Source organism: Mus musculus, chromosome 2 (genome assembly GCF_000001635.26).
Source record: "Mus musculus strain C57BL/6J chromosome 2, GRCm38.p6 C57BL/6J".
NCBI classification, from domain to species: Eukaryota; Metazoa; Chordata; class Mammalia; order Rodentia; family Muridae; genus Mus; species Mus musculus.
Genome location: NC_000068.7, coordinates 78,895,959 through 78,918,355, shown reverse-complemented (window position 1 = coordinate 78,918,355; position 22,397 = coordinate 78,895,959). Strand labels below are relative to the sequence as shown.

Genomic DNA, 22,397 nt, shown 5'->3' with positions numbered 1-22,397 from the left:
GACATGAACCTGCTGTGCACATTGCACTGGTTTCAAACTTACAGCAATCCTCCTGCCTCTGTTTCTTGAGTACTGGGACTATCAGCATGCACTACATACAATACCAGGAATTACCCTGGTTTAAGAACAAAGTGAACAGGTGAACAACTGATCAATTAAATCTACATGAATGGCATTATATAAGCGTGTATATGTATAGTCATATATCATATATCTTTGTGGACACACATGAACATGGAAAATGGAGAAAAGTTTTGACATCAAAGTACGAAGATAAATGATTCTTGAAAGGTTAGGTCAGCTTCTAGTGAAAGTGGTGAGTATCACCAGCTCAGCCAAACGTCTTCCTATGTCAGAATAAAGTGAAGGACTGGGAGGAAGGCTGCGGCCATCATCTGTGTTACTGTCCTTTCTTAGTCACTCTCCTATAGACACTGACATAAAAAAAGCAAGGTTTTCAGTTACTGCACCAAAGAAACTGACATCTCTTTTTCAGGAATAAATACTTGTATGTTTCTAAGCAAATACAAAAAGCAGTTGAGAGAGTAAACTCATCACTTGGACTTGTAGAAAAAAGAACTTTCTATTTTATAATTAGCAGTGTACTGTGAGCTTCAAAGGAGCATCAGGGGACAGGAAGAATACCCAAAAGTGCTTTTTCAGGGGGTGGGGGCACAAAAAAAAAAAAAGGCAGAGTGGAGGAACAATAAACATACTACCTAATGATGGCTTAATAGGGGCTATAGATGATATCATGATACTCTGTGAATACAGAGATCTGAATTCTAACTAGGCATCTAACTTTGAATACCATGTTTCAAAGACTTAGTACCAAAAAACACATTAATAATATTCTTATGGATGTTACTTATAGCATGTTGAAATAGTAATATTCTCAATATATAGGGTTAAATATACCTTTAAAATTAATTCACAATTAGTTCCTCTTATTTATTTAATGTGGCTATGGAAACTAAAACTATACATGCATTTTACTTTGTCTATGCCTCTAATAGACAATGTTTTTCAAGAAAATGGAATACTTGCTTGTCCAAAAGACTGAGCTTATTACTTAAAAGACATAGAAATTATTTACAATTAACAAAATGTTTATTACTCTTTAGGAAGTTCAATACCTTAACTGAACTTCATAAATACTATAGAAAAGCCAGGTGTTAGTGGCACACATAGATTTCTGTGAGTTTGAGGCCAGCCTGGTCTTTTCCAGGACAGCCAAAGTTACACAGAGAAACCCTGCTTCAAAAAACAAAAACAAAAAAAGTATATATTTGAAAGAGGGAGGGGAGAGACAGAGTGAGAGGGAGAGAAAGAAATAAGACTTATTACCAAGATACCACAAATTTTATTTGTTTCATTTAGGAATAGGGTTTAAGAATGGAAAAATCTGTCTTAACAATGAGAGAAACATTACAAAGTTATAAATTTAACACATTGGAACTTCATAGTATACTAAATCTATAAATAGCCATATATTAATAAAAATGACAAGCCATATACAGGACTATAGTTCCAAGCCCTTCTGCTAGACAATTTCTATTTCCATGAACAGTGCTAAGAAAAATGTAAGAATCTTTTAGGTTACATTATTTCTTCCTCACATACAGAAATAGTATCATAACTATATCCTGTTAACTTTCCCCCTATTTTCTAAAGTGTTAAAACCAATTTTCAATATGAAAAACTATGCATGTGGAAGTTTCACTATTTATAAAAATAGGCATACAGTTTACTAAACATTTATTATACAGAAAACAGCAAAAGAATGAAAATTGAGCAGCTGGTAATAAGCTGACATTATATATGTACCATTCTCCATGAGGATCTAATTTATGGAATGAAGGCTCTGACTATCTGACTTAGCAAGGGGAACATGGAGACTTTAAGAGCTTCTAAGATAACTTTTAGGATCTTAGATTCTAATGGGTCACACTGTATAACACTTAAACAATCTTAATTTGAAGTAAGTTTGCCCGGGTTGTTAAAGGACCATCTTGTCAGAAAATGTAGCACACAGTGAAGTATTACCTAGCTGATCAAAAGAAAAAAAAATGACATCATGAAATCTGTAGGCAAATGGATGCAACTAGAAAAATACCTTCCTGAACGAGGCAACCCAGACCCAGCAAGACAAATATGGTATGAGCTCAACTTATAAGTGGATATTAGCTGTTAAGTAAATGATCATCAAGATGCAACCAATAGACCAAAGAGGTTATGTAAAGAGAGCTCCAGGGAAGACAAATATTCTCACCTCCATGGGAAGGTGAAATAGAATAGATTTTGCAGGTGGTCTAGGGAGAGTTAGAGACAAGAGTAAAAGAATCCAGTCAGGCAGGGAGGGATGAAGGGAGAGAGAGACAGCTTGAACTCAGGAGCACTGGGTGAGGGTGGAAACAGTTCAGAGAAAATCTTCTGGAAGCTATGAAGGTGGCCCTCGTGAGGATTCTTAGTAATGTAGGCTATCGAGTCTGAACTGGACATCTTGTGTAGCTAGGTAAGTGGGGGAATTGGGTAGCATTCGGTTTAGCTGTTGGTCAAAGGGGGCCCATAGAGATCCTAAACATCCCAGGCTGACACAAGGACTGAAGGGGTGCTCTCTGCATGGGGGAAACAATAGCTGAGGCAACATTCAATTCACGAATGCAGAGAGGTGAAACTGGTGCCTGCATGGAGCCTTCAGCCCTACATTCTAGTTTCTTTGGCACATGACAATTCTCTACAGACTACAGAAAAACAAACCTGGACACTAACCCCGCCACAAAAGCCTTAACCTACACTCTGCTCAGCCTTCCAGATGTGTTGGAACAATGGCAGCAAAGAGTATGTGGGATGACCAGCCAATTTAACTTGAGATCCACTGAGGGAGCCCATGCCCTACACCAGGATGGTCAGGAACCAGAGACTGGATAGCCTAGAGACCTACGGCAGAACCAAACACATTTGACAAAACACAAACAAAAAGCAGTGATATGATTTCCAATGATGTTCTGCTATACTCATAGATCAGTGTTTTGCCCAGCCTGTTTTGGAGACCCTTTTTCTCCAACTGGGTTCTTTCCAGCCTCAATGAGGTTTTTCGCTTAGTCTTGTTGTATTTTGTTCTCTTGGTGCCCTATTCTTTTCTGATGAGGAAACAGAAGGGGAGGAGTGGATTCAGGGAGGGGAGAAATGAGGGCGGGGGGGGGGGGGCAGAAACAGACAGAAACCATCTTGTCTGTAATTTGAGGTACACACCACTAGGTGGAACCATTGTTACACTGTGTTAGAGAATACTGTCCAGAAAAAGGTCCTTTCTAAAAGTCATGAAGTAAGCCTTTATAGACTTTACACACACACACACACACACACACACACACAGAGTCAGAGAGAGAGAGACAGAGAGAGACAGAGACAGACAGACACATGGAATTGGATAGATAAGATAAATAAATAGATAAATACATACAATGAATCACAAATATATTTAAATATTTTCAGGATTTGAAATGGGAAGCATTTTTCACACAAGGAACCCCATAAAATCAGAAAATATCTTTGACTCTCTTGTTTTGTCCTATTTTGGTTTGTTTTTACTGTATTTAATTTAATTTCATTTTATTGTATTTATTTATTTTTCTTTTTTGGTTTTTCGAAACAGGGTTTCTCTGTATAGCCCTGGCTGTCCTGGAACTCATTCTGTAGACCAGGCTGGCCTTGAACTCAGAAATCCGCCTGCCTCTGCCTCCCAAGTGCTGGGATTAAAGGCGTGCGGCACCACGACCGGCTAATTTTATTTTTATTTTTAGATGGCTGTTTGTATCCTAAGGAGGGAAAGTAGGGTAGATCTGGGAGGTATTGGAGGAGAGTACACCATGATCAGAATATACTGCATTAAAAGTTTATCTAATTAAAAAGGAAAGCATGTTACGAGTTGGGAGCTGGATTTCTCCTTAGGAAAACTCAGATATACAGACTAAGCTCTAGGGTTTCCTTGACTACTTTATAAAGAGAAGTCAGAAGTTCTTCAAATAAGTATCCTGTTTAGGCTTTGCATAGCCATAGCTTTCCGTTTGTTACCCAGGTAAACAATCTGTTTAAATGAATTAAGAAGAAAGTACAAGTGAGCCTGCCACTCGTCAGTTTTGTATCACACTCACAAGAAGGCACAAAATTAGTGTCAAAGTACTGGGTTTCCCTTTGTTAGTTTCCTAGTTTTCACTTATCGAGGAATAAAGACAAATCCTTATTATTAATCTATTTCTGAAAGCTACCAATGACTTTATTTCAGAGGGAGTTTTACATATGTTCACATTTATGTTTTCTTCAGTGCATAGATTTATTTACTAGTAACAAACTATATTGAATATAAGATGATTTAAAGGCAGAAGTCAGTGACTTTTTGGTTTTAAAATTTGGTTCTGAGTTTCCTATTAATTCATGAACAACAATTAAATACAAATTATTACAGTAATACACATATAAATTCTAGAGTAACTAACTGGGTTTTGAAGGAGGATAAATATTAACCAATGGACACATAAGCTCTTACCTTTGGTGGCTTAAATGGATAATCTGAAGAAAATGTGATATCCAGAAAAAAAACACCACCTTCATATACAGAACCTGGTGGACCAAGTATAGTTGACCTCCATTCATAAATGTTATCTCCTTTAGGCCCAGCACTATTTAAAAGAAATTAAAAATCAATATTTACATCTATAAATAATATAGGTTAACATCCTAAGATGAATGCAAAATTAGAAGTTAAATAAGCAATCTAAAAAAGCATTAAGACCAACATGTTTCTGCACACATGTATAAATTTTGAAATATTCCAAATGAACAGAAAAATTATAATGAAAACATAAAAACTATGTTTATTGGATACCTCTGTTAGCATTTTACTATTTGCCCCCATTCCCCTCCCCTCTTGCTACCCCCCACAAACACATGAACACGTACCCCCCACACACACATGAACACGTACTAGTATAATTTGCTGACACTGATCCTTTCCACAGTAAATACTTACATGTATTCTTCTAAAAATAATTTACAAATCAATAGTTACTAAATGTCAACCACACTAATCTATAATTTGCATGATAAAATTGTCAACTAACTCTGTAATACATTCTTCCTCCCAGATAAAAGATCCAGTCTGGGGGGGGGGGGGGGCGCAAGAAAATCTTATAGGTTAATCTAGTCCAAGACAGGATTTACTGAGTAACTCCGGCTGGCCTAGAACTTGCAATCATCTTGCCTTCCCATCTGAGTACACAATTCAGCGTGTGCACTCAGCACAGCCACCTTTAATATGGGCTCTATCAGAACTTATTTTTTCTGACTTTTATTTGACAGAATATAGTCCTTTAAAAAAATAAATACACAGCAACACTTGAGTTTGCCTGTGATTCTCTCATGAGACTCAAGTACACCCCTAACCAAAACACTAAATAAATTATATGTCATTTTGGAGTCATGACATTTTGAAGCACATGATTTCGTGTCCTGTCCCTCACTGGTGATATTAAGCTTCACCTACTGAAGATGCTTTCCAAATTTCCTACTGCTTAGTTACTATCTGTTCTGCATCCAATATGTACTCTTTGGTTAGATTACTACCATGTAAATACCTTTCTCTTTATTCAAAATTCTCCTCTAGATTTAACACTCAACTGGAATCCTCTGAACATTCCTATAACAACTGGCAAATCATGACATTTCAACTCCAGCTATTCCTCCACACTTAACAGCACTCTTCAGCTCCCTCTTGCTTTGTGTGCTTACATAAGTATTATGTTATTGATATGAACTTGTAAAGTACTATTTCTTTCTAATACTTTATAATTCATTATTGCTTTTAACTATTTTGCTGCTTGAATCATCATAGACTGTTGCCCAGAGGGAGAGCCTACAAAGCAGCTCCAACACACTTCTAACATGCTTCCTCCTCCCAGCCCTGGAATCAGCTTCAAGAATCCTGGGTCCTTGTTGGAGAATGTTAAGAAATCGAGACTTGAATTCTACTGAATCACTGAAACACTTTAATGCAATGTGCTAAACATCAGTATTATTTATACAATAAAAATTTAACAGTTCAATATAATCTAAACTCACAATTTCTGGCTGGTAATGCAACTCAATGTAAACATTGTTCAAACATACCTTACAAATTACCATTTTCCTCTGTTTAGAATGCATTTTCACATTAATCATGTGCATATACAGGTGGGAGTGGGTAGGAGAACATGTGCATATGAGTGAAGATACTGGGGCACTTGATATAGGTGCTGGGAATCAAACTCAAGTCCTCTGCAAAGTCATGTACCCCTAAACAGCTGAGACATCAGTCCTACCTATTTAACTCTAGGCTTTTACACTGAAAATTTCTTGGCTTTCTGTAAGCAGGTACATGCTTTTGTTCTTTTAAACTGCCCATCAATTTAGAAATGATCTGGAAGACCTCTTAAAGTAGTTAGTGCAAAACAGTACTGCAACCATGTGTAATAATAGGGCATCAGCTTAACTACATGTTATTAATTCTGCAAGACTGACATTGTAAAACTAGTGAAGTTCAAATGATAAGCCTCAACAAAGGCTATTCTTATAGTCCTCAAATATTTCTATTTGCTACTCTAATCTCACTGTGGTTATCTCTCTTTCCCAGCAGACTATAAATACTTGTGTAAGTACCCAAAGAGAACCAACTTCCAAATAACCAAATTCAGATGATTGAACAGAAGATAAATTGAGGTCAATGTATTTTAATGGACTTTAGAATCTTAGATTAAAAAGATGATGCTTTGGACAAATCTACCAGCCCCTGGAAGAAACAAAGATGGAGAGGGTGACGAATCCATCTTAAATCCTGTTACATGGTAAAGCCGGGATTCCCACTGTGAAACCAAATTCTTGATTCTAAAGTTTGTTTTTCCCCTCTTATGCTGCACGAAAAGGGTTCATTTAACTCTATTACATCAGGGCTTTCAATACAAGAGAAGCATCTAGCCTAAGGAGTCTAATTTCACTTCCTTTACAGCATCACTTAGAATATGGAGAGGCTGGGACAGACCCACCAAGAGACATGGGAAAGGAGAGCTTCAGGACTGAGTCCATTAACTCAAAGCATTTCATAGCCTAGCAGCAGACCTGCCACTGAGCTGACTGGAAAAGACATGGGTGAAACTGACCAGCCATTCCCTGTATCTTTCCTCAAACCTCCGTACTTTCTACTTCTCTCCTTCCATAGGGCAGAACTCTATAACCTTCCTTCCATACACAATCAACTTTTCTTTCTCAAGTGAACAATAGCCACAAGAATTCAGCAATGGCATTTTCCAAACTTGTCTAAAAGACAAACGTTTCTCTATCCCTTCCAGCTTTTATCTCAAATTATTGTCCCTTTAACAGAAAAACTCCTTTAAAGTATTCCTGTTAGGTGACATCTCTAATTTCTCTCCTCCTGTTTTTAAAATAGTTTCAAGCTGGATTTTTTTCCTCATTTTTCTATGGAAACAACTTTTTACCTAAGGTCAGCAATGACATCACTGATGGGCCCAATGGTAATTTCTCATGCATCAACTAACTAAATTTTAAAGTAGTAAATCAACTGAAAAGAAAAGAAAACTCAAGAAACCAGAAGAGGGGGGGTAGTCAACAAAATGAAGTATGTATAAAAATCTCATATGGAAAAGCTGTTGCAAATTTAAAAAATAAAAATAAATTATTAATAAAATTAAGTGGCTTGAGTGATGACTCAGCAGTTGAGAGTACCGGTTACTTTGTAGAGGACCCAGGTTCTCTTCTCAGAACCCAACTCATGGCATATCATCATCTGTAACTCCAGTTTCACAAGGGTCAATGCCCTCCTTCTGGCCTCAGTGGGCACTGCATGCACATAGTACACATACATATATACAGGAAAAACACTTGCCCATAAGATAGAAATAAATAAATGTTATGAAGATAAAATTGGATACTCTGAATATCAAGTTTGTAGGGAGACTTGTCAATTCAATTTCAAAATGTTGAAATGTCAATTTCAACATTTTGGCTTGTCAAAATGTCAATTTAACTTCATCTACGTATATCAATGCTAACCCCCAAAAAATCCCACAGCAAATTATTCTGTAGATCCCAACAAACATGATTCTAAAGTGTATGTAGAATATTGGTCAGGAAGGATGGAACAAAAAAGACAAGTATTGCCCAAATTGAAGACTTGCAATACAACTGCATAGCCACAGAAAGGACATCGGTGTGTACAGATAAAAAAGACGACCAAGAGAACAAAATGGAGAACCAAGAGAGTCACCCAATCTTTCTAAGTGCACAAGTAACAACAGAGCAAAGGCAGCAGCATTTCAGCAGAGGGTACAGAACTAGTAAAGCAAAATGACAGAGGCAATACAAAATGTCTACATTTCCCTCTGAGTTTGCCTGTGGATAATTCACTTTGGAAGATACTTTAACAGTTTCTTAGAGACTAAGTATATCTTACTATATGATCCAGCAGTAACATTTGTTGTTATTTAACCAGAAAACAGAAAATTCAACACAAAAACCTGTGCATAGCAGGAATATTCGTAAACTGTCATAACTGGAAAGCATTATTATAGTTTTACTGCTGTGAACAGATACCATGTCCAAAACAACTCTTATAAAGGATATTTAATTGGGGCTGGCTTACAGGTTCAGTTTCAGCCCATTATTATCAAGGCAGCAGCATGGCATCTTCCAGGAAGGCATGGCAGAGAAGGAGCTGAGAGTTCTACATCTTCTTCTGAAGGCAGCCAAGACAAGGGTCTTAAATCCCATGCCCACAGTACACACTTCCTCCAACAAGGCCACACCTAATAGTGTCATTTCCTGGGCCAAGCAAATTCAAACCACCACAGCAACCATTGAACTAGAAGCTGCTACATCTAGGTGATGAACTATTACTCAGTGCAAAAGATAGGTCAAGCCACAAAAATACACACATGTACCTTAAATCCTTATTACTTGGTCAAAGAAGATAATCTGAAAACCTATATACTGCTATATACTACAAGATTCTAAACATACCACATCCTGAAACAGGCAAAACTATGGAGAAAATAAAAATGTCAGGAGGATACTAGAGAGTAGATGCTGATGTGAAGCTACATAAATGTATCACTATATATCTACCTAAATTCATAATGTGCAGCACCAAAATTAAACTGTCATGTGCTAGGGACTTTAGGGACTTTGTGTGGCAAAATATGCTCAAAGCAAGTAATACACAGCACCCACGCTGCTGGTGTGAATGCCAGTGAAGGTCGCATGAGGGAGGTAGGAGACAAAGGGGCATATGGTAATGCTGCAGTTTCTATTACATTTTGCTGTGAAAATTTCCTGTAAGAATAAACTAAAATATATTTATTAAAAAGAAAAACTATAGATAGTAAATATTATTCAAGTCTTGGCTTCTGAATTACAAAAAGTTATACTCTAAAGTTTCATCTTGAAACTAGGTGTCCTGAACTATGGAAGCATTCTAACCTTCCATGCCAGCCCATCAATATGAATGGGAACAACTTTCTCCATAACAATAAATGAATAACTTCATATTTTTTTAAGTAACCAATACTTTTTAAAAAAGGTTCAATGCTTACCGTGCTTCCAGGTTAAGCATTTAAAGCTACATTAACCATACTACCTCAGTTTAACCAGCATGGCTTCAAGTTCATGTAGTTGGCAAGTATTCACTCTGGCCTCTTTCCTATCCTTACAAAAACAACTTGACACCCCAGGAAAACAGAGACAAAGAGTAAGATTCTAGTCACAAAGAATGGAAGGCCAGATTAAAAACTCAGGTGACAGCATCTGTTGGCAAAGATGTGGCGAAGTGGAGAAAGAGGAACATTCCTCCATTGTTGGTGGGATTGTAAGCTGGTACAACCACTCTGGAAATCAGTCTGGTGGGTCCTCAGAAAATTGGACATAGTACATTACATATTCCCAAAAGATTCTCCAACATATAACAAGGACACAGGCTCCACTATGTTCACAGCAGTTTTATATATAATGGCCAGAAACTGGAAACAACCCAGATGTCTTTCAACAGAGGAATGGATACAGATGTGGTACATTTACACAATGGAGTACTATTCAGCTATTAAAAACAATGACTTCATGAAATTCTTAGGCAAATGGATGGAACTAGAAAATATCCTGAGTGAGGTAACCCAATCACAAAAGAACACTCACGGAATACACTCACTGATAAGTAAGTATATATTAGCGCAAAAGCTCGAAATACCCAAGATACAGCTCACAGACCACATAAAGCACAATAAGGAAGACCAAGGTGTGGGTACCTCTGTCCGTCTTAAAAGAAGGAACAAAATATTCACAGGATCAAATACAGAGACAAAGTGTGGAGCACAGACTGTGGAAAGGCCATCCAGAGACTGCCCTACCTGGGGATCCATCCCATATACAGTCACCAAAGTCAGACACTATTGTGAATGCCAAGAAGTGCTTGCTAAAAGGAGCCTGATATAGCTGTTTACTTAGAGGCTCTGCCAGAGCCTGACAAATACAGAGGTGGGTGCTCTCAGCCACCTAATGATTGCACTGAGCATGGTGTCCCATTGGAGTTAGAGAAAGGTCTGTGCAGCCCCACATGAAGAAAACAATTCCAACCAACCAAACACCCCAAAGCTCCCAGGGACTAAGCCACCAACCAAGGAGTACACACGGGGACCCAGGGCTCCAGCTGCATATGTAGCAGAGGCTGGCCTTACTGTGCATCAGTGGGAAAAGAGGCCCTTGGTCCTGTAAAGGCTCAATGCCCCAATGTAAGGGAATGCGAGAGCAGGGAGGCAGGAGTGGGTGGGGGAGCACCCTCATAGAAGCAGGGGGAGGAAGGAGGAGGGGACAGGGAGTTTCAGAGGGGGTGGGAGGAAACCGGGAAAAGGGATGACATTTGAAATGTAAATAAAGAAAATATCCAATAAAAATTTTTTAAAAAGAGAATGGAAGGTTAAAGATCCTTCTTATTTAATGATTAGAAAATAAAAGACAGAGGATAGTACTGTCAGAGTGACAGATATGTGGGCTATGAACAGGGAGGAAAGTGGACAGCCTATCTTATCAGCCTAAGACAGGAAAGAATCCAAGGAAAGGTGAGACAGGAAGTTAGGACACTGAGCAGCAAGCGTGTCACAGCAAGGGTAAAATGGAGGAGTTTCTTTTGTGACAGAAGAGACAAAGGAATCAGGACAAAGACAATAAAGAAGGAACAGATGAAGGAAGGACACGTCCACCGCACACAAGATGAGGACAAGTCCTGGGAAGACTGGAAACCAACATCTGGCTTTTAAACAGGAAGGAAACATCTATAGCTATTAGCCTTCTAGTAAAAAAGAGTAAGCCAGTTACTGTTAGTGTTAATAAAATGTGTGGAATAAAACATATTCTCACGGATGTCTATTTCTAAAAGCACTCAGACCATTTCCAGATTTTTTTTAAGTTTCTAGAAGTTAGCAAGTATCCTAGCAGTTTAGTCAATGCCTCAAACTCAAAGCAAACCCCTACTTTTGCTTCTAAGTTCTATAATTAGCTCATCTGTTCATTGTAAATAAATACTTCAAAAAAGTTCTCTGTATCAGAACTAATATGTATCTATCCTTAAAGGACACTTCATAATTGGTTCATTTCATTTAAAAATGAATAATCCTGGACATGAACAGATTTCTATTAATATCCCTAAGATAAGCAGTGACTTCTAATACTGGCACATGTTCCCACAGGAGACAAACACCACTTAGCATGAATTACAAAAGGAAAGAAAGAGAGCAGAGAAAGGAACCCTTAAGTTAGATTAAAAAAATTTTAGGGACAATTAAGAGTAAAACAAAAAGTTCACCAAAAACCTTCCAGTCGGCTGCATACAATTCAGTGATTAAGGTAAAGTTTAATAAACACATGTTTATGCACTTAAAGAATATTAAAGGTACAAACACTGGCATCTACAGCAGAATAAACTTGCATATCAAAAAGAAATGCATTTGCTAGTCATGTTGTTACCAACTGTAATTATAGCTGGCACTCTGCCTGCCTACACTCAACAATTCCTGTGCCCCAAATCTCCTTCCCAAATTCATGACTTCCTCTTTAGTTCCTACTAATGTCCATATGCTCACACTTAGACGTAAATGTTTAGCAGGCTGCATCCTCTTACAGCCGTTCATATGTACACATATCCAAGGTAACCACTGGAACTTCATGAGCCCATCCCTGAAGGACACTTTCTCCCTCTCAGCAGCCACTGACTGCCTATAGCTCATCATCTAGGGGAGGAGCATACTAGTAAGATTTCATGTATGCAATTTCCATGTCACGTCTAGGGAACACACTCTCCTAGCAGGAGCCCTGGGATTATTGACTTACAACCCCTCTGACCCTCTTCTGTGATTTTCCTGAGCTTTACGTACAGGGGTTGGACACCCTAAAATCACTTATCCTTCACATTTTTAACAATGTGTGGATCCCTGTTATAGTCTCTATCTGATGCAAAAAGATGCTTCTTTGATGAATGGGTGAGAGCTACACTTACTTATAGGTATAATGATAAGTCTTTAGAATGCAGTTACATATTATATTGATTTAGGAAAATGGTAGGTTCTCCTCTCAGGTCTATAACCTCTCTGCTTATGGGTAGTCCGCTGGTCTATAGTACCAGGCATGAACCCCTTCCTTCTGAGTAGGCTGTAAATCCAATTAGACAGATTTTCATTATTCTCAAGATAAATCTGCTACTGGACCATTGTGACTATCTTGTCAATGTGGTCGTTGTGTCTTGTAGGTTTTTCACCTGGGTAGAATTGTCAGTTGCTCCTTTACCTTGGCAGGCCACACACTACCCACCAACATCATGAGAACCAGCCCTCAAGAAGGCAGTTTCCAGATCAATTCCAGCTTAATACCTCCTAGTCCTGTGTCTGAAGAGTATAGAGTCTTCAGCAATAAAGTGTTAGCCTTCAAGCTCTGGAGAATAACAATAGGCAATAGAAAAAGTCCATACTGTTTGGGGAGATTTGTGTCCCCCCAAATAATGACTTGGGGGAGGGTCTCCATGCCTGGCATCTGTGTAGTTGTTCAATAGTGTTCAGCGTCTTAGCAATTAAAGAAATGCAAACTGAAACTATTGTAAGATTTCATCTTACTTCACTCAGAATGGATGAGATAAAGAAAAGACAATGAATCCTGGTGAGGATGCAGGGAAAAGGGGACCTACACTCACTGTTGGTAGGATGAAAAACTGGAAATCAGTGTAGAAAAATCTCAAAAGGCTAAAAACAAATCCACCATGACCCAGCTATACCTCTCCTTGGCATATGCCCTAAGGACTCATTATCATTCAGAGACACTTGCTCAGGCACATTTGCTGCTGTCTATTCACAACAGTCAGGAAATATAAATAACCAGAATCTCTTCCAACCGAGAGGAATAGAAATATAATATGTATGCATCATGGAATTCTATTCAGCTATTTAGAAGAAAAAAAAATGAAGTTTTCAAGTTAAGTTGAGGGGGGCTGAAAATTAAACACTGGTGAGGTAACCCAGACCCAGAAAACAAATGCCAAATATTCTCACTTGTGGGTCCATCTCCAAATCCTTAAACTGGAGTATATATATAACCTGACATATCCGAAGACACCAGAACAGAAGAAACGGTCCACGGTGAGGGGTACTTAGTGCAGAAGGAGCTCTAGAAATGAGGATAGAGGACAGAAGACACAAAAGGGCAATGGACAAAATGTAGGGAAGATTTCAAACTGAAGAGGGGTAGGAAGGGGAGTACAGGGAGAGAAGAAGGAAGGAGAAATAAGCAACACTGGGAATATTTGAAAAAGCCAGAAAAAACAGTTTGCAAACTTGTTTTAAAATCCCAATCTCCCCCACCCCTCTCTCTCTCAAAAGGAGTTATGTGGCATGGGCTGATGGTGTTTCCTAAAAGTCATGCACTATTCGGCAAACTGAAAAAGTTCAAAGAGCATCACCTTTCAAAAACAATGTAACTCATCTACACTGTAAGGCTGTACACTCCCTACTCTGTATGTAACACTCTGCTGAAACATGTTTTACAATTCCACAAACTGCAACTTAATATACTGCCCTATAGAGTGGACTCTTCAGTAAGATCTATCTTAGGCACCATCTAAACCCTGTTATATGTTACCACAAAAGCACAGGCCTTCTAGAATTATGAACCACCCCGTACCAGCAAAATGTTTTACACAAATTACTACAAAGTGCTGTGTAATCTCCAACCTTTTTTGTAAATTATTGTGACACATGAAAAGTAGTTATGTTTTTTTGGGGGACTTAATCTCTTTGTCTCATACTGGGAATGAGGCACATACACTGCTTTCCTCTTTTTTCTCAGCCCTGACAATGTTGTACAATGTTTTACAAGAGAAAAAGTAGTATTTATTTTCATAGCTTTTTCTTAAAGGAGTTAGATTCAACTTGTTTTAAACAGACACACACATTCCATTGGCAGGATTATGCTTATGAAAAAATTAATATTTCTGACAGGTATACACATAAAAAAGACTGAAGGGTTCAAAAAAGGATATATGGAACCTGTCTAAAGATGTTCCAAATATTCAAACCTTTCTTCTCCAGCCAGTATTACTATAGAGCCTTTGGTCATGCTTTGTCTATGTTGACATTCATCATCCAAATATAGTCATAAATAGTAGTAAGAAACATTTTAGAAGATAGTTAAGAATGCCAGTCACAACTCACTACACAATACACTAGTTTTACATAAGACCAACTCCAGTTATCTATAATATTTCAGTGTCTAAGAGATGATGCTAGAAGGACAGATTCTAAAGAGAGTAAAGTCAAATTATCAGCAGCTGTCAGTACACTCTTAAGTCTTCATGCTCACTGTAGTATGTAATAGTAAATTTAATTGAAATACTTATTTGCAAAAAAACCTATTTAAGATATCCTTAGTTTTTCTCACTAATGGAGATAGCAAAATCCCCTCCCTAAATTACATCTCCCCTTGCCCATTATCCCCCTATTTCTAAGCTGGGGCCTATAAATTTCTAACTTTACCAAAACACAGGAACAGAGAAAGAAAGTAACTTTAGTTATCAATGATGGCTAATAGCTGGGGTTTGGAGTATTCCTAACATGTAAAACAGATTACATTAACTACATCAAATGCTTTTGAGTGACCGCTACGGGAAACCTAGGAAAACTTCCTCCTAAATGTTCCTAAGGAAAAACCATGCGTCGTTATTTCTCGTCCCAAACTTTGTATTTTAAGTAAACAGTTGCTATTATAGGGGACTGTAGGAAAACCTGTCTTTCTCTAGATTGACAATGAATCAAATCTTCATGATTTATTAAGGATAAGAGAAGACAATAGCAGAGGAGATGGTGGGATGACAGGGAAAAAAAAAAATCAGCCTCCTAAAGAGTAAGTTGTTTCTTTTTTTTTTTTTAATTAGGTATTTTCTTCATTTACATTTCTAATGCTACCCCAAAAGTCCCCTAAACCCTCCCCCCCTACTCCCACTTCTTGGCCCTGGTGTTCCCTGTACTGAGGCATATAAAGTTTGCAAGACCAATGGGCCTCTCTTTCCACTGATGGCCGACTAGGCCATCTTCTGACACATATGCAGCTAGAGACACCAGCAGCTGGAGGGGGGGGGGGGTACTGGGTAGTTCATATTGTTGTTCCACCTATAGGGTTGCAGATCCCTTTTGCTGCTTGGTTACTTTCTCTAGCTCCTCCATTGGGGGCCGTGTGACCCATCCAATAGCTGACTGTGAGCATCCACTTCTGTGTTTGCTAGGCCCCGGCACAGCCTCACAAGAGACAGCTATATCAGGGTCCTTTCAGCAGGAGCTGAGAAGAAAGAATGGACCATCTAGAGGCTGCCATACCTGGGGATCCATCCCATAATCAGCCTCCAAATGAGGAGGTTGTTTCTAATTGCTTTTTATTCCTGCTCTCCTCCTACACAACATGCATTTAAAAAATGGACTTCTAAATTTTAGTGAGTTACCAGTTCTACTACAACAAACCAGGCCAGAGTACCACGTATTCCCCCAATATTGTGGTTTGTTAAAATGAATGCACAATGAATTTAATCTTTATAATTTCACAATATTGTACTTAGTAATTAGATTCATTGGCAATTCACTAGAGATTTACTGACTCCTACTATTTTATTATGGGTACCTTTACCAAGAATGATACAAAGGCTCCTAATGTCAAGACTATAGCCTACCTGAGGATAAAGACCTTAATTAAGCAAACCCACAACAGACAAAGCAGAAATGTGATATGCATTACAAAGGAGATGCTTGCCTTGATGAGTGCCAGGGGAGTATGAACATGTTAGAAACAACAAAAGTAATGACCAGAAGGAAGCAGTGCCTGGGGAAGATAACTGAGACCTACATGTATCAGTCGGTAAGAAGTAAAATCTCCAAAAGACTGAGCAGCATTTGCAAATGCACTGGGGCAACTGGAAATCAGGACAATGTGCAGAATCATGAAAGCATGACAACACAGTAAGAGTTGAGCTTATGAGGAAGTAACCAATGTTCCAAATGGACCTGCATCTTTATCCTGAAGACAAGAGTACTGGTAAGCTTCACATCATATCAAGATATATCTGAGGTATTAACTTACCAAGAGATAATTAATATTGGATCATTTTTGAAGACTTCAGTCCAAGATTTGGAGACTCAATTGCTTTAGTCTAGGTGGGTGCCATAGAATGACGTACCATACACAGATGGCATAATGTGTGGCTCACCTAAGCCGTCAGGAACAGGCACGAGATAAAGAAAAGATAATGACTTCACAACTTTCTTACAAGGCACATTCTCAGTGGCATACAGCTCCATTTTCCAGTAGTGTCACCCAGGGACCACCCCATTGCTCTCTCTCTCTCTTTAGCCTCATTGCTAAGTACCATCTACTTGCTATGGATTACTGCAATAATCTAAGTGAAAGATGACAGTAGGATGAACTATGATGAAGGAAATGCGGAGAAAACAACAAAATCGAAAGGATTTAAGGTTTTAACAGGTTTGGGAAGATGGCTATTAAAGCATGAAGACTGGCATTCAAATGATCGTATACCTACATAAAAAATGCCAGTTATGGCCCTGTGTGCCTATAGCCCCAGATTTGAGTGTGCTGTGAGTCAGGGTGGAGACAGGCAATTTTATCCCAAAAAATTCACCAGAGTCAGCCTAACTCAAAGCTGAAAGCTTCAAGTTCAATGTGGAGTGGTGTCAAAGGTAATAAAGCGAAGAGCCTTAGTTTAGAGAAAGACACAGCAGTCTCCTTAAGCTCTACTTGTATGCTCCCAGGAGCATGTTATCTGCACATAACACCAATCAATAATTGAACTTTTGTCAGATGTGAACAGTGACAGAAAAAGAGTATTAGAAATAATTTGTAACTTATAAGACTACTTATACAATTCATAATTATTCAGTAAAGATGATAGATGCCATTCACTGCAATATAAAAGTTAGTTTTGATATAATATGCTAAAAAGCCTTTAAAATATCCAAGGAATTCATATGTCAAACGCATATAAGTAGGTAATATATATCTCTGTAGCCTGGACTACAGCATATATCAAAATGTTTCAGACCTGGTACATGATTAACTAAGAGTCCTAAAGGTGGAATGAGACTGCCTTGGGAAACACCACAGAGAAATAAGAGGAGACACACCAGGCCTATAACAGATATATACTAGAGGGACTACTGCCACCACACATCCTAAAAAGATGAGAGCAAATCAAAGGGAATTTCAATTACATGAGGTTGGAAAAGGGTGTTCTAGATATAAGGAGAGAGCTGAGTGAAGAAAGAGAAGTGCTCCAGTGCAATCTTCCAGACAGAGGTCAAGAGGAAAGGATCATCCAACTCATACAAGGTGTCTTTACAAAGGACCAGGTATTCCACAATGAAAAGGGAAACCCACTTTTTCTTGTCAATCTACCCTGCATTGTCTCATATGGTTAGATAAAGAAGTACTGCAGAAGAAAAGACTAAGCCATAAAAATAATCAAATAGAGTAAGCTATATGGCATACTTAAAAACCCTTAGTCCTTGAAGTCCGAAGTCCTGTATTGAATTAGGGAAAGGCTGGAAGAAGCTGAGGAAGAGAGCAACCCCAAAAGAAAACCAGCAGTCTCAACTAACTTGGACCCCTGAGATCTCTCAGATACTGAGCAACCAACCAAGTAGCATACACCAGCTGATCCGAGGCCCCCAACACAAATACAGCAGAGAACTGCCTGGTCTGGCCTCAGTTGGAGATGAACCTAACCCTCGAGATTCGAGGCCCCAGTGAGTGGCCCCAACGCTGACTACCTGGTGGAATAAAGTAGGGAATGTTAAGATTATTGCAAGCTTGTACAACCACTCTGGAAATCAGTCTGGCGGTTCCTCAGAAAATTGGACATAGTACTACCAGAGGATCCCGCAATACCTCTCCTGGGCATATATCCAGAAGATGTTCCAACCTGTAAGAAGGACACATGCTCCACTATATTCATAGCAGCCTTATTTATAATAGCCAGAAGCTGGAAAGAACCCAGATGTCCCTCAACAGAAGAATGGATACAGAAAATGTGGTACATTTACACACTGGAGTACTATTCAGCTATTAAAAACAATGAATTTATGAAATTCCTAGGCAAATGGATGGACCTGGAGGGCATCATCCTGAGTGAGGTAACCCAATCACAAAAGAACTCACATGATATGTATTCAGTGATAAGTGGATATTAGCCCAGAAACTTAGAATTCCCAAGATATAAAATACAATTTGCAAAACATATGAAACTCAAGAAGAACGAAGACCAAAGTGTGGACACTTTGCCCCTTCTTAGAATTGGGAACAAAACACCCAAGGAAGGAGTTACAGAGACAAAGTTTGGAGCTGAGACGAAAGGATGGACCATCTAGAGACTGCCATACCCAGGAATCCATCCCATAATCAGCCTCCAAACGCTGACACCATTGCATATGCCAACAAGATTTTGCTGAAAGGACCCTGATATAGCTGTCTCTTGTGAGGCTATGCCGGGGCCTAGCAAACACAGAAGTGGATTTTCACAGTCAGCTATTGGATGGATCACAGGGACCCCAGTGGAGAAGCTAGAGAAAGTACCCAAGGAGCTAAAGGGATCTGCAACCCTATAGGTGGAACAACAATATGAACTACCCAGAACACCCCCCCCCCCCCGCTCATGTCTCTAGTTGCATATGTAGCAAAAGATGGCCTAGTTGGCCATCATTGGGAAGAGAGGCCCCTTGGTCTTGCAAACTTTATATGCCCCAGTACAGGGGAATGCCAGGGCCAAGAAGTGGGAGTGGGTGGGTAGGGGAGTGGGGTGGGGGGAGGGTATGGGGGACTTTTGGGATAGCATTGGAAATGTAAAAGAAAATACCTAATAAAAAATGAAAAAAATGCAAAATAAAAAAAAAAGATTTATCAGTCTCAGTCCCTGCCGCCCCAGCTCCAGCAATTTTGATTGAAGGATTTGAGTTTATAGAGAGATCTCAATAGGTGATATAAAGTGAAACTATATGATTCAACATTAAAGAAAGGAGATCTGATATGCATAATGAATGGAAAATTAACTAAATCAAAGTATTTCATTCCTCAGAAAAAAATATCTACCCAAGCTTTGTAATGGTTACTGCCACTGTGCAGATAAATGTGATATGCTATGGTAACTTTTTTTGCCAAAACTCATTATATCTGTGAATGGTGGTAAAGTTATCAAGGTAATATTGTTAAATCTCAGCCAGAAGCATGCCTGATGTTCTGGAAAACTTTCCTGTTATAACCTCAAAAAGCTATGGTGAGAAATAGCTTTGAACTTTCTCTTTAAAGAGATACATGAGTGTCAACATTAGCCTTTAAAGTACACTGCTAGAACATTTTGGGGTCCTTGCTTTTTCTGGTTTCATACATTGTTTTCCTCTACTTAGAAATCTAAAACATACTTAAAAGCTTAAATACTAGGTCTAACTACTAGATGATATATTTAAGTTAGGACCTTTAACACCTGACTTTAAATTCTAATTCACACAGTGGGGAAATGAAGGAAAGCTTAATCATGCACAATTAATTGTAAAACAATAACCAATAAATGCTAGCAGGTAATACATTAACTGCTATATTATAAGTACTTTAAATGGAACATAACAGAGCTGAAGCATAGAGTAGTATTAGAAACTGAGCAGGTAATAAACATTTAACATATTGGTCAAGATAAAATCATTTAAGTACTTCAGCAATATGACATCATCTACAAACACAGAATAGCCCATATGATATAAAAAGTTCTATTTAAGAATGTGTAAACCTAAAAGGTGACTGATTGCAGGTCACAGTGCACACCACTTATTTTATATAAGTGGAGAGACTGAAGCAAATGACTTGCTCAAGCCAGAGAACTATAGCAGAATCTGAATTGTACCATTCTTTTATAACCAAGTACAGTATTACTTTATCAGCATTTTTGGGATTTCTTAGGTCTTTGCCACAAGTTTTTTTGTTTTTGTTTTCCTAATTCCTCGATCATTCCTGCCTCTTTTAATGGTCTTTATTGAATTCAAGGGAGAAATGGAAGGTCCTGAAGAGTGCCAAGACTGACTTCATCCTTGTTCTGAATTTATCTATACATATACCACCATCGGACTTTTTAGTTAGATGGAAAACCTAAAGACAACAGTGTGCCCTCAAGCTAGAAAACATGAAAAGTGTGAAATATCACAGCAGCTTCAAGGCTAAGAGAAGACTCAGCAACCCAATATTTGTTATATCTTTGCTTTGTAACAGGCAAATATATCAATTTCAAATAACCTTAGAATGACTGAAAATTGATGGGCTACACTAATGAATAAGACAGAAGATGGTTAATGAATCTCATAATAAAAACAACCAAAAACCTTAGAAAAATCTGAATATGCCCCAGACTTTAGCTATAATTTACCAACATTAACTTGCTACTGACAAGTCTAAGAGCAGAAATAACATTTCTACTATTTCATCAAGCACTGGCTTCCTAAATGTCTTGGACAAGTAACTATAAGCTTTTACACTCTGTAGACCTGCAAATGTAAGGTTTTCTCAGATCACCCTTCACCTCATGATGGGCATAAGTCATTTTCATATTCCAATGCACTTTCGAATCATACTGTTACAAGGGGTCTTAGCTGTCATTCAATCCATCAAATGAAAGCACAGGTCATCAATGTAATTCTACAATCTGTACTATCCTTGTGTGACACAGAAGTTTTAGAATCTTTCCGCCTATTTTAACAATTAGTAGAAGTACAGTGACCATCTGTAAAAATGTTAAAATTGAAACTTTTGTTACTGCCCATTCTCTGTGAGGAGAGTCAAAGGGTTTTGGCTCAGGTGTTAATACTCCATATAAAACCTAAAATCTATTTCAGAAGAAGACCACTATGAATTCGAGAAGCATTACTCTCCACCACATGCCTTTAGAGATGAGAGAGTGTGCTAGAGCACCAGAGGGAAGCTTTCAAGGCATACTTTATGAAAACCAAGTCTCCTGTTCCTCTCAGGAGTCAGTGTACTAATTGTATTATCTCCACTAGCAATATGATGGAAAAGAAAACATTTTATTTTTTAAAATCTCAAGTCGTTTTGTTATGTGACATTTTAAATGATGGTTGTTTTAATTATCAGTGACTTTGTAATGAGACTTTACAGTATTTTAACCTATGAGACTCCTGAAAGTTCTAGTGACCACCCACCCACGTCCTTTATATTATACCTTATATTAAATAAGAACTGCATTTTACTCTAACTTAAATGTGTGTATGCTACAACATCTTACACATCCACAAACACCTTATAAAACATTTGCTATTTAACATGTTACTAAATAAATGCCTGTTGATTGAATAACAAACATGATAAAAATGCCAGGGCCAGGAAGCGGGAATGGGTGGGTCGGGGGGGCGGGGGGGGGAGGTCAAGGGGAGGGGGACTTCGGAGGGAGACCAGGAAGGGGGATAACATTTGAAATGTAAATAAAGAAAATATCTAATAAAATTTTTAAAAAGAAAAGAAAAACCACAATGAGTGATAGAGATAAAAAAAATGCCAATTGATTAAAACACAGATATAAAAATGGCTAAACGTAATACAGTATAACAAGTGGAACACTGGAATGTGAAGGTGGCTATGTCATTATTACTTGGCACAGTGGTTCTCAACCCGTGGGTTGTGACTTCTTTGCTGGTTTGAATGACCTTTTCTTTCAAAGGGTCACCTAAAACTACTGGAAGACATATTTACCTTAACAGTAGCAAAAT

The 22,397-nt window shown here is 38.3% G+C and overlaps 1 protein-coding gene across 6 annotated transcripts in view; it reads right to left on the bottom strand.

Annotated features, from left to right (window-relative positions):
* Ube2e3 (ubiquitin-conjugating enzyme E2E 3) overlaps positions 1-22,397 on the bottom strand; it is a 60,551-nt gene that overhangs the window by 10,431 nt on the left and 27,723 nt on the right. For all 6 annotated transcript variants that reach the window (NR_151457.1, NR_151458.1, XM_006499162.4 and 3 more), the window contains exon 4: positions 4,550-4,682. Coding sequence is in view for 4 of the 6 variants with exons in the window: in XM_006499162.4 (XP_006499225.1) it covers positions 4,550-4,682 (133 nt within the window). In the remaining 2 variants the exon portion in view is untranslated. The remainder of the gene's footprint in view (positions 1-4,549; positions 4,683-22,397) is intronic.